Genomic DNA, 12,463 nt, shown 5'->3' with positions numbered 1-12,463 from the left:
ATCTCCCTCCAACTCAAGGCTCCTCTCTGAACGTGGATGTGGATACGTCAATAAGCCAAGAAAGAAAGCATTCTACCAAGAAAATTGACAGGTTATCGTGACAGAACGCCAAGGCGGAAAACAACAAAGGATCTTCCCTGATTGTGGCTCCGGATGTTGTGAGATTCTCTCTTCCCTCCAAACATATGGATACCTGTACAACCGCGTACAGAATTTAAGGCCGAGACAATCATCCAATGTCTCTCTCGGGTTCGTAGGAACTCATCCGTCCCGTCAATGTGAAGCGTGTCACAAGAAGACAGACACACTCAATATCTGATGAACTACTCCAAACGAATATCGTCATCTCCGATGCCAGCTTCATCAACCGAACCTATCGGTCCGGAGCTTGACTTTAGTCCTGGATTCCCAAACAAACCAAAAAACGGCACTCGATGATCTTCAATGTTTCTAATTTATTCATAGCCGCTGTTGGCACTTCAAATATACTTTCGAGGCCGGTGGTTCTGTCATTTCCCCCGCGTAGAGAGCCTCCATCTGATCAAAGCGTTTGTTTCGTTGTTTCGACGTTAATTAGAAAACACCGTTATTTGTTACAAGCTATTCCCCTAGCCTATACTTAATCTCCATCTCGAATAGGACTTGTTAAGACTGTTTCTTGTCGAGCTGAAGTGTGGAGTTTATTTCTGTTGGAGGAAATGATGCTCGTCATGAATTCTTTCACCCAGTTCGCTGGCTTGGTGTGCATATTCTTACACGTCACATATCCTCGACTAACCTCAACAGATCACATATCACTTAATAGTGAGCAATGATATGCCGTTCTCATCGCAACATGCAAAAGTCGGGTCTATACATGACATGCATATGGGCTATTTCTTTATGATACCAGAGACTTCTTTCTTCCTGAACAGGGTCACTGCTATAGGGTAGGCCAATCGCTCACATTGGGATGGAGCTGGGTAGTCTCGATTTGACAATTGCTGAGTGATGCATCAAACATTAACATTCATATGATCACCGGGGCTAATATGTATATGATTTGGGAAGAGCCCTCCTGCAATTTGAACGTCGAGATTCTGGCTGTGGCCTCCCCTCAAACACTCGGTAAGACCTCTCAAATGCGAGATGGTGAAGCACCGCGGCCAATTACCTGCCCAATGACCATGAATTAATGGTCCTTCTAACATTATAACAATGACTGCAAGAATCGATGCGTTATGCCCAAAATATCCAGATGGTCTTATTAATGTCATTATAGTATTACACATGGGCTATACAAGAATGTCTTGCCACAGGGAGCTTTCAATCCACCTCAAAACACATAGGCAGTCCAGAGCGACTCTACCAGTGGACCGGTCTCACGATAGCATTCGATATTTATCGACATGGTTACAGAAAGAACTGTTATTATTCTGTTCCTGGGGGCTATCCTGAAGACCAATCCGAGATACAGCGTCGTACATCTGCGCAGCTATTCATGTTCTCACTGGGTTTCTTCTCCTTCTAGCCATACTCGTTCCCGATACACAGGAACAGGGACCCAAGTCCTATCATCTCACATACTAACTGTGCGCCGTTTCCAAACCCAACTCTGTGTCTCGTTCTCGACAATAATGGTACAAATCCAGATGTAAAGCAAATAGGCTGGAAGACTCTCGTCTATCCAACACCGCCGTTCTCGGAAGGCCAGCCCTGCCACTGCACTAACAGACCCTTGGATTGCGAAGACGGGGCTGGTGGCAAGGTAACAATGCGAGTTGCAAGATAACGAAAGTAGGAAGAATGTATTAGACCCAAGGAGTTGGTCCATCAGGCGCCTCATTAAAGCCATGAATTAAAGGTTGATAAAAAATACCGCAAGCTTCGAGCCGTGATGATAAGTGTCGATGTTGAAATTGCCGTCATGCCCAAACCGATCCAAAACCGTAACGAAAAAGCGCCCCTCTGATAAGATTAAACAACCATATCGCAATCCGGCGATTCCCAAATAATCGAATACTGATGCTTGGTTTTCTTGTTTTGTTGGGAGTGTACAACCGTGTGCTCCTTATGCTGAAATCAAAAAGTTCATATGCCAATGTCTCAAAAACAAAATCTACTGAGCCTTTTCCGCGGCCTTAGCCTTCCTTTGGCTAGGCTTGTTGGTCTTGGAGCCCCTGTACTTGGTATCGAGAAGAGTGTCCCAGAAGGTGAAGAAGGGCTGAGCAAAGTTGGTCTTGATACCCCAGTGCTGGTGGTGGATGTCGTGATATTCAGCGTTGTTGCTGGTGACGATCTGGAGAGGGTCCCAGGGGAACGCGTAGCCACAGTGGTCGTCGACTGTCTTGATTGTGGACATTGAGAAGAAGAGGATGCCCTGGCGCAAAGTCATGCGGGTGACCTTGAATGCGACGGCAGCACCGAGGGTGTCGAGCAGGAATCCCTCAACAGGGTGGTTGTAGAGAGCACCATAGGCGTAAGGCACGTAGAGACGGTGGTGGCGGGAATGGAAGTGTACTGTTGAACTGAGTTAGCGATCGCGACATTGAAATGAGGGAGCTTTTTTGTGTAGATGGAACTTACCATACAACCACTTGTTGACATGCATCAATCGGTGGAGGAAGTATTGCCAAGTATCGATGATAGCAGCACCAATAAAGTACTGAACAGCAGGGATCAGGAAGTGGTAGATGGTCTTGGCCAATGTCATCTCCCAAGAGGCGAAAGCAGGTTCATTGTTTGCGCCCACCAGCGATGGGTAGTAACCGCCAGCAACAGCCCCGGCCAGCAGGGGATGAGTGTCAAGGAGACTCTTGGAGATTGCTGTAGCGTTGAGGCCGACGAGGCCGAGCACAGTTGGGAGAGCTCGTTGCGCGATACGGATGCGAGTAGCCCAGACAGCGACGTCATATTCACTCTTTCCAATCATCTCCGGAGGCTCGGACAAGGCGAGAAGAGCGCCGGTGACGACCTGGATGATCTGCTGCAGGATAACATCGCGGGCGACCTCAAAGCGGGAGACGTGGTTGCGTTTGGTGATTTCTTCGGGCGTGTGTAGTCGATATTGGGGGAACCAGTCGTTGACGTCGATTGCATGGAATGTCAGGGACAGGACCCAGTACACAACAACAGGGAGTAACAAATTGAGCCAAAAGTCGGAGACCCAAGGGAAGAGATCAGGCTGGACCTCTAGACTAAATGTTGGCAGCGGTGGCAAAGCTGTTTCGAAGAGCGTATGGTTGAATGAGGTGCCGGGCATGGCCATGGCGGAGCCATCGGCGAGAATGGAGCTGTCGTTGCCCATGACGGGGTTCAGAAATTAAGTTGCTAAGGTATCGATGCTGCGGTCGCGTTATAACTTTAGATGGTGATGATGGTGTGAAGGAGCGAAAGGAGACAATTCAGTTCCGTAGGGGAGGGGAAACTGGAAGCGACAAAACGAAACAAACAATTAATAGGGTCTCGATCAACAAATGAAGGTAGAAAGAGTTGGAGGCTAGACCTGGAGGATACAAGAGATTTAAGAAAAGGGAGCGTCGATGTCGATGGCGATGGCAATGGCAAGTTAATAAAACCCAACGACCCCGAGGCGAATGGAGGCAAGGTACAGTACCCAACCTAGCGCATGGAACTTGATTTGGGGGGCCAGAAGATTAGATTAAGGCTCGTGTCGTCCAATCGCTCTCGCCGCTGGGTCACTTAAAGTGGCAACCCACCTCAGGTACAAGCGAAAAAACCACTGATGATACAGTATCTGCAGACACGGAGGCAGCCCTGCGCCCGGGAGCTTCGGAGTGCAAAGTAGAATTCAATCAGCGGACTGTACTGTGCAACTGGACTGGAAGAGGTCCAATTATTCCAAGCCTACGCCAAGAGACTAATCAATCTCGGTTTTGTAGATGATACTTTACGAATGCGACATTCTCATGCGTTGTTTCATGTACAAGTGTCTTTGCAATTCTCACGATTGACATCTCCTGAAGAGCAATTCCATGAGGTCGCAAGGTCGCAAGGTCGCATCATGGCCGGGAGTGGCGGATCAGCCCACGCGTTAGACTGTCAGTGACTTTGCCAAATCACATGTGCTAATCTAACATCACATTCATCAGCTCTGCGATATCTCTTATTATTAAAGGGGTTTCACACTCTGTCTTTGCTCAATGGACTCAGAAAACGTACGAATATCTTACGCCTGTCCTCCCTGTCAATTCATGTTGGTGCTCCATCGCCTGTTCATTCCTCTAGACCCAGGGCAAGCCTTGCGAAGCCTCTCGTGGCTCATACCACTGAAACGTCACCAACAGGTCATATGTCTGCTGTCAAAGCAGAGTAACTGTTTGCAGCTCGTCTGAATCTTTGAATTAACTAAACCGAGACGCAGATAGACCACGCCAGCCCAGCCAGCTCAGCCGTTATTTTGTAGATTCCCTTTCCCTGGCCATGGCATCGCATGGCATCGCATGAAGCCGTTCGGTTCCAAATCCGCGTATTAAGTCCGGGGCAAACACGGAACCCCTGGCTGATCGTGTCAGGCCTTGAAGATCATAGGTCCTCTCAGACTCTGGGTGCTAAGCCTGATTTCGGCTGCTCAGGACTTTGGAAAATACTCGGTATGGGACATGCAATGCTGGTAATCGGCAGTATGTACGGAGTACGGAGTACAGTACGTGTATTTTTCATGACGCGTGAGATGCAGCTCAGCATTGCCGTTCGCGGTGTAATTCTATTGGGCTAGAGCTGGCCTATTATATTACATTGTCGTCCTCGGATCAACCACTCGTCAGCGGGTAGCCTTTGGTGGTCAGCTCAGGTAGCCCGGTAAGGTGGTTTTCGCTACCTTAGCCAGGGGGTCTCAAATACCTACAATCCTTCCTTGCCTACAGCTACAACGAAGAAATTCTTGATCATCTTAGCTTGATACCTTCTCGCTAAGAAGCCCACAATACTAAGATCTATGCTCTAATTTAGCATATTCCGCTTGTCGCTCTAACTCTTCACCCAAAACGTGATATGAGCAGAGAGACCGATTTGGTGTTTTCGAGGCCCACTCCATGAACTTGATTGGTTCAGAGGCACCGGCCACGGAAAAATTTTACGGCGTCGTTCAGTGAGCTTTTTCAGTTTGGATGCCGCTAATGTATTTGGAGCCCCCACTACCCCGCCACTGGCTCTAGATTTTTATTATCATCAGGCTCTGTTTCTCCCTTTGGCTTTTGCTCCTCTTTGCCAGTCTCATCAGCTTCATTTTCTCCTCTTCTCCATCCCCATCTCATCCTAAAAGGTCTAATCGACTCCAACCGTCAAAATGCTTATCTACAAGGTACGACCATGAACAATGCCGTCTCATCACCTTGAGCGGTACCCCGCCTACTCTTACCCCGCGCTCGATTCTTGTCTTGTTTTTGTCTTATTCGCATGATCTGTCGCTGAACCCCGCCACAATAGGATATCCTCACCGGTGACGAGCTCATCTCCGACTCCTACGATCTCAAGGAGGTCGATGGCATCGTCTACGAGGCCGACTGTGCCATGATCGAGGAGGGTGGTGTCAACGTCGGTACGTGACGATCAGCATAAAAGCCCCAGGGCTGCTGTAAAACAAGGTTCAATTTTGCCCTAACACTATAATCCACAGATATCGGTGCCAATGCTTCCGCCGAGGAGGCTGCTGAGGATCTCGAGGACCAGGTCGTCAAGGTCAACAACATCGTCAGCTCTTTCCGTCTCCAGGAGACCTCTTTCGACAAGAAGAGCTACCTCACCTACCTCAAGGGTACATAGAAACAACCCCATCGAGATCCACGATACCAGAAGTTAACACCAATTCCAGGTTACATGAAGGCTGTCAAGGCTGCTCTCCAGGAGAAGGGTGCTCCCGCCGAGGAGATCTCTGCCTTCGAGAAAGGTGCCCAGAACTATGTCAAGAACGTCGTCCTTGCCAAGTTCAAGGACTTCGAGTTCCTTACTGGCGAGTCCATGAACCCCGACGGAATGTGAGTTTGCCCCTTGTCACCAAGTCTGTGTTCTTTAGGAGACTAATTATCTACAGGGTTGTCCTCCTCAACTACCGTGAGGATGGTGTCACTCCCTACATCACCGTCTGGAAGCACGGTCTTACCGAGATGAAGGTCTAAGGTGGAGGTAGTGACGTGGTGATGTTTTTGGTCTGCCTTGTTTGTGACGACAGACGGACGAGCAGTTATTTAGATTACGAGCCACACGAATCTCGTTCTCGGCGCTTGGTATATCCCCGAGATATTGCGATGAGATGAACAAAAAAGAAAGAAGTCATGAGTTCCAACCAATTTTGTATTTTTGACCCTTTTGTGCAGTGATGAAGGCGATTCTCGAGGCAAAGAAAGCAAGAAACATCAAAAACTCCCCTAGATGCGCGCCTGGCAATGCTGTGCGTCTAATACGGATTCTCGTGACTTAAAATTGTGGCCTCGTTGCCATAGGAATGGGAGGAGGCTCATCGTTGGCGGGAGCAGCTGAAGCACCCATAAGAGCCGGCTTCTTCTTTGGTGGTGGTGGAGGAGGCTTCTTCTTTCCAACAACGCTGGCTAATCCGGGCGATGCTGGTGCAGAGGGAGCATCCTCATTTTGGCTTTGTGTTTGATTGCCTTGGAACTTGGAGTATGAATTCTGAGCCTTGTCAAGAAGCCCATACTTTTGGTTCAGGTTGTTTGCTGTTTTGGCTCCTGCAGCGACTTGTTCGCCATGACGTTGGCGGAAGTTGTTAGCTGTACTGGCAGCAGCTCGGGCATCGGATAGAGAGACTGAAGAAGGATCCTTTTGGAATGATGAGGCAGTCTTGAGGGCGGCTTGCTTCTGAGCCCATGTGGTGCCCTCACTAGGTGGCGGAGGTGCTGCTGTGTTAGCGCTAGATGATGTTCCAAGTTTCGAGAATCGGTTCTGCAGTTCACTCATGTGGGACGTAGCAGGTGCTGGAGGTGGTGACGCGACACCAGGTCGTGGAGGTTGGGGCGGGCTAGGCGATGCTTCGGCTGCCGGACTGGAACGACCGATACCAAAGCCAGGAACTGATATCCCTGCTGCACCCAGACGATTAACTGCTCCTTGATTCAATAGACCGTTGCCTGTAGGCGCAGGACTGGCAGCAGGAGAGCTTGTAATGGTGCTTCCAGAATTTGTCCTTGGGGGCAGTCGTGGTGGTAAGCTCGGAGGTGCAGCTCTTCCTCCTCCCCCTACGCCCGCCATAGCAGATTGATATGAAGGGGGTTGCCCCGAACGTCCATCAGCACCATCTCTGCGACCGGGAGGCTTCGGTAGGCTATCCGTTGAAAGACCTGTAGTATTTGTGCGATAAGGACCGCGAGGTTGCGGTTGTTCCTCATATCCCTCCTCGGGCTCGGCATACACGGGTTCTTGAGGGGGCGGTGCTCTCGGATCCATGTATTTCGAAGGAGCGGTGATAACCTTTCTCGGCCCCGACTCTTCCCTTGGAGGTGGTGGAAGAAGACCAGAACCGGTACGTTTGGGAGGTGGTGCAAAGGTTGAAGGGTCCTTTAGTTGAGACAGCGGAACAGAAACGTGACTACCTCGGTCCTCATCCTCAGACTTTCCTCTCCCAACGAGACCTTTCTGTGAGGATGTCAGCCATTGATAACAGTAGTAGGGAAGAAAGAGGAGAGAGGGTGCTTACAACTTGACCTTTCAAGCTGCTGCCGGGCTTTTCAGGATGCCATCCATTTTTCATGATATCCTTGTATTTGGACATGGCGAAGAGAAGACTTGTAGGTATCGGACTGCTATAGGAATGAAGGAGTGAGGTGAGGTGAGGTGAGGTTGGGATAGACGAGCTGCTCAAGGTTTACATTACCCGCAGTTCCAGTTCCATTTAGGTTGGGCCCAAATCCACTGAGCACGGGAGAGTGACGTACAGTTCTGCCGAGCCACTGAAGATCCGTCAGTCAGTCAAGCCACAATCTACCTAATGTTCGCGGGGTTGTTTTCTTTGACAGCTGAGATTCAGTGCTGACGCCTTGCGATTTAGGCGTCAATTCTTTGGACTTGACTTCTCATGATGGGATGTAGAGTCCATGAGTTTATAGCACATCATATCAATTGATTTGTAGGATTATTACACAATATTACTGCTTTAGTTCATTTGGCCCTTCTGACGGAGGACGAGATAGCAATTTAGCAGGTAATTAATTACTGGCGCAGGAATTGAGCATTTCTTAGACGCGTCTCTTCCATTTACGCGTCTAATCATTTATTAAACCACTTCAGCACTTCAACTTTGTACACATAGCGACAAATCAAAATGGCATCGCAACAAAACTCAGACTATGAACTCTTAACAGAGCATTTTGGGTACCCTCCAGTTGTAGGTTGATACTGGTAATATTACAATACCACAACACAAGCACTAACGCCTCCCAGTCTCTCCTCGACGACATCATCAACACTGTCAATGTCCTCGCCGACCGTGCCCTCGACTCAGTCGAACGTCTTCTTCTCTCTATTCCTCCGCAATCACTAGGCTTCTCCAATAAACATGCCTCGAAAGATGGAACGCCAGCTCTACCGCCCGACGAGGCAGCCAAGCTAGAGATTGAACATGGCACACACCAGCTCGAGACGCTTCTCAACGCGTCCATCGACAAGAACTTTGATTTATTCGAGCTATACACGATGCGCAATATCCTAACTGTGCGGCCAGACGATCAACCGTATATGCGTCTGGCGCACTACGAGGGCTTGGATTTCTCTGGGTCAGAAGGCCAAGATCGGCCAACGACAGAGTCTGTGACTGCGCTGCGGAGGAGATTACATGCTAGCCAGCGACTGCACACAGCACTCGAGTCTGAGAGAGCCCGAAATGATGCGCTGCTTGGAAAATTGAGGTCTGTGCTGGGTGTTGTGCCTGGAAATGTAAAAGCAGAAGAGGGACAGGCTCAGGCGCCAGACGGTTCAGCCTTTGGATTCTTGCGCGACAAGGCAAGTCTTCAGGCCGCGGGAGCCGACAAGCCCATCGCGACGACAACAGAATTCACCCTTTCACAATTACAAGCACTCCGCGCTCTATCAACATCACTACGCACATTGCTTCCAGACCTTGGGCCGACAGACGCAGACACCTCAATGGAGGATGCCTCGAGTAGCTCACGTACATGGAGACGTGAGCGTGTGGAATACGTCGAGGGTGCTTCGCGGAAATATCTCGAGTCAGCTAGGGGTCTGGAGCTGGGAGATCAGGGCGAGGTACGTGATGGCGAGTGGCAGGGAGAAGGACGCAAAATTACGAGAAGCGATGTTGAGGGGTTGGAACAAGTGGCTGCTATGCTTGGACAGAAGTCAACAACGACAGACGAAGCTTCTGGCGATGGAGAACCGATGGATCAGTCATAAGTTGAGAACCGTATCTCTATGTCAAGCTGAGTTGGTAATTTAAAAGGCGTTGGGCGAACGAAGAAAACGGTCTATATCATAGTCTTGGCGATGAAAGCTTTTGTCATTCAATATACAAAACAGATGCTTCAAGGCATGATCAGCATAGCATCTATCCCAGCGAGGTATGTGCCTCTAGTACATGTCTAACCCTTGACTAGTGGTACAATTCTCTCTTCCCATCATTCCTCTTTGTTGCCTCTATGAACGCGCATACTGCCTCAACTTCTGGCTGTCTATCAAACCATTGGTCTGAGCCAGAAACCAGAAATGATGTCTCCAGTATCGCTCATTCGCACTCTTGCTCTCCCTATCATGAAGCTTATCCTTGAGAACAACATCCACGACTCTCTTGGCCGACTCCGTGTCTTCATTTTCCAAAAGCGCTTGCATCAAATCCTTGAGACACGAGAGCGATGTGACAGGGCGGCCGGCATCGGCGAGATCGTCAAAGATAGACATGGCTTCTCGAACATCACCGCCGATGGCGTGGGCGGTCATGACTCGCTCCCACAGGGTCTGGTCGCCGCTGGACACCTTTGTCAGATTGTTGTCCTTGAGTAGAGTGCGGATCTTGTTGATATCAGGAGGATCATGACGAAGCGCGCGCTCAACCAGAATAGTGATCATGTGAGGTGTTAGAACAGGACCAAAGCCGTTGTCGCGCATATGTTGCTGCAGGGCAGCAACAACATCGTCAGAGCAGTTGGGAAGACCATCCAGAGCGTAAAGCATCTTGCCATATGTCTCGAGATTAGGCTTGAGTTCAGCTTGCTCAATATGGTTGAAGACTTCTTTGATAGCAACAACTTGCTCCTCAGCACTGGCATCATCCATACGCCCAATAAGAGACTCGAGCAGAATGGTAAAGGTAGCCGAGTCAGGCTCGATGCCCTCCTTCTGCATAGACTGTAAGAGCTCGCCGAGGTTCTTGTGATGGCCCATGCGAATCGTCTCGCGGATGATGATGTTGTAGGTGCGAGTATTTGGAGCGAGACCCTGTTTTCCAGCCCACGCCAGCAGATCGTGTGCGGCCTTGGGGTCTGTATTCAACAGACTCTTGAAGGCAGCGTTGACGGCTTCGATACTAGGCTCAACAGCTTGAGACTGTTTTCCTTTCTTAACTGCGCGTTGCCAGTTTTCTACCATCTCCGCGAGGGCCTGTAGACCTTTGCGATGCTGGCCGAGCTCAATAAGCGCCGACACACGCTCAGTCCAGATGACACTGTCGAGCTTCATGCCAGACTTGACAAGTTGATCCCATAATGCCTCGATCTTGCCAATATCCTTGCACATCTTCCATCCGTGCAACATACTTGTATATGTTCTGACTGTTGGCTCGACATCAAGCGAGCGCATTAGGTCCAGTGTCTCCTGAACTCTTGGATAACGACGAATTGCACACCACACAAAGATCCAAAAATCGAGGAATTCACGATCTTGAGCCAGCTGGGGTTTGATACTTGGGTTGTCGCGCAAGGCCACTAACATGTTGTCCCACACAGATCCAACGGCACTTTTGTTGCGTGCCCTATAAGCTGTTCGTAATTGCTTGTGAAAGCCGTTGACACTGGTTCTCGCCCCCGGATATGGACCCTGAGATGAGGCTTTCACCCAGGCTTGAGATTCACCCATGACCATATCTGATGCAAGAGCCCATTGTTGCGTGGCATACTCCTTGACTGTGGTCAGCTTCTCGGGGGGAAGTTTTGAGGTTTTTGATACGATATTATCGATATCAGCTTGTTTGATTTTGTACTTGGAGAGCACCGCTCGGACAAGTATTAGTAAAGGCGACAACTGCGTCCTGTAGTCAGAGCCAGAAAATCTGTTATCTGAAGTGATAGCGAGGGTAGCCAGTAGTGAAGGGATGACTTCAATGGCTTGTGGCGGTGGTAGTTGAAGGAACAAAGAGGCCAACGCTCGAGATGCCTGTGTCCCTGCTTGCGCCGTCGAGTCATCCCTGCTATACTCCGCATCCTTCAACACCTCTGTGACGCTGGGTAGTGCGAAGCGCGCCTCCTTATCGGCTTCACTGGGTCGCTTGAGCTGAGAAATATGCTGCCACATTTTGAGAATCTCCATCCTTATTGCGGTGCGGCCATTGGACTCATTCTTGTGCTGCAAGAGCTTGGCACACATGTTGAGAATGAGATCGTTTCGTATGCGAAGGCTATAGTCCCCAAGCGCCCGGTACTTCTCAGCTATATCGTGGCTGTTCTTGAATAGACCATTTTGAAACATGTGTTCACACTCACTGCTGAGCAGTTGGGTTACAGCTGTGTAGATAGTCTTGGGGATCTGGCCTTCAAGACCGACGATACTGGGCCAGATTTCATCGCGGAAGATGTTATAGCGCTCCTTGGGGTTGAACCCTCTAGACATGACTTCCTTGAGTCTTGCGCTAATTTCAATCTCAGTGACTACAGGCATAGGTCCACTGACAGCCTCGGTGCTTGGGGTAGCTTCATGATCGGCACGGCTCACGATTTCTTTGAAAAGTGCCAATGCAGGGTCCTGCTCTGATTTCTGCTTATGATTGAATGCATTGGCCCATGATATCGGCCCATTGTGGGTTTGTTTTGACTCTCTGCTGGTGTTGGCTGACTGTGAAGCTGTCCTTGTTCTGATCCTGGGTGTATCAGGAATATCAGCTGTGGTTGAATACGAAGCTGCAGCCCCAAGCCGCTTGGCTGAGGTCGGAACTGATCTCAACTGTGATGAGCATCTTGAACAGGCTGTTCGAGATGCGTACATGGCGTGAAGACCCCAGGAGGGTTTTGGTGGATGCAGTTGCAATATGTAACTCAGTCAGTGGAGGGTCACTATTTTCATCAAGTTGATGGTCCAAAAGGTGAGGAGCCAATCAAATGCGTTTGTGTATCCCACCTCGGTAAATTTCGGTGTGGCCTGTACCGGGTAAGTCGCTATGGAATGAAGAGGTGAAGCCAACTTATTCACAGATGTTTATTGCTTACTGTCTAGGTCGCTTCTGGGATTATAATAGTCATTAGTTTAGAATTAAATCTTCATTTATTCTTGTTATCTAATAAATCAATACCTC

General features: G+C 49.4%; 5 protein-coding genes across 5 annotated transcripts; 2 read left to right on the top strand and 3 right to left on the bottom strand.

Annotated features, from left to right (window-relative positions):
* Window positions 1-2,098: 2,098 nt before the first annotated feature.
* Window positions 2,099-3,286, bottom strand: FTJAE_12987 (SUR2; the record flags this gene model as incomplete). Its single annotated transcript, XM_037346083.1, has 2 exons — window positions 2,099-2,499; window positions 2,566-3,286. 2 exons carry the CDS (start codon window positions 3,284-3,286, stop codon window positions 2,099-2,101), a joined length of 1,122 nt encoding a protein of 373 aa, XP_037199977.1.
* Window positions 3,287-5,287: 2,001 nt separating this feature from the next.
* On the top strand, window positions 5,288-6,116 carry FTJAE_12986 (dependent histamine-releasing factor; the record flags this gene model as incomplete). The annotated part of the gene is made up of 5 exons (XM_037346082.1): window positions 5,288-5,302; window positions 5,428-5,539; window positions 5,618-5,755; window positions 5,813-5,975; window positions 6,032-6,116. The coding sequence occupies 5 exons, from the start codon at window positions 5,288-5,290 to the stop codon at window positions 6,114-6,116; spliced, it is 513 nt and encodes a 170-aa protein (XP_037199976.1).
* Window positions 6,117-6,414: 298 nt separating this feature from the next.
* FTJAE_12985 (gmp synthase) lies at window positions 6,415-7,723 on the bottom strand (the record flags this gene model as incomplete). The annotated part of the gene is made up of 2 exons (XM_037346081.1): window positions 6,415-7,587; window positions 7,649-7,723. 2 exons carry the CDS (start codon window positions 7,721-7,723, stop codon window positions 6,415-6,417), a joined length of 1,248 nt encoding a protein of 415 aa, XP_037199975.1.
* Window positions 7,724-8,272: 549 nt separating this feature from the next.
* Window positions 8,273-9,360, top strand: FTJAE_12984 (MTW1 Determining metaphase spindle length; the record flags this gene model as incomplete). Its single annotated transcript, XM_037346080.1, has 2 exons — window positions 8,273-8,335; window positions 8,392-9,360. 2 exons carry the CDS (start codon window positions 8,273-8,275, stop codon window positions 9,358-9,360), a joined length of 1,032 nt encoding a protein of 343 aa, XP_037199974.1.
* Window positions 9,361-9,600: 240 nt separating this feature from the next.
* On the bottom strand, window positions 9,601-12,156 carry FTJAE_12983 (glutathione s-transferase; the record flags this gene model as incomplete). Its single annotated transcript, XM_037346079.1, has 1 exon — window positions 9,601-12,156. One exon carries the CDS (start codon window positions 12,154-12,156, stop codon window positions 9,601-9,603), a length of 2,556 nt encoding a protein of 851 aa, XP_037199973.1.
* Between the last annotated feature and the right edge of the window lie 307 nt (window positions 12,157-12,463).

The sequence above is a fragment of the Fusarium tjaetaba genome, assembly GCF_013396195.1.
Source record: "Fusarium tjaetaba strain NRRL 66243 chromosome Unknown NRRL66243_c0000377, whole genome shotgun sequence".
Classification (NCBI taxonomy): Eukaryota; Fungi; Ascomycota; class Sordariomycetes; order Hypocreales; family Nectriaceae; genus Fusarium; species Fusarium tjaetaba.
Note: the sequence above shows the minus strand (reverse complement) of the source record. Positions and strands in the feature narration are given on the sequence as shown.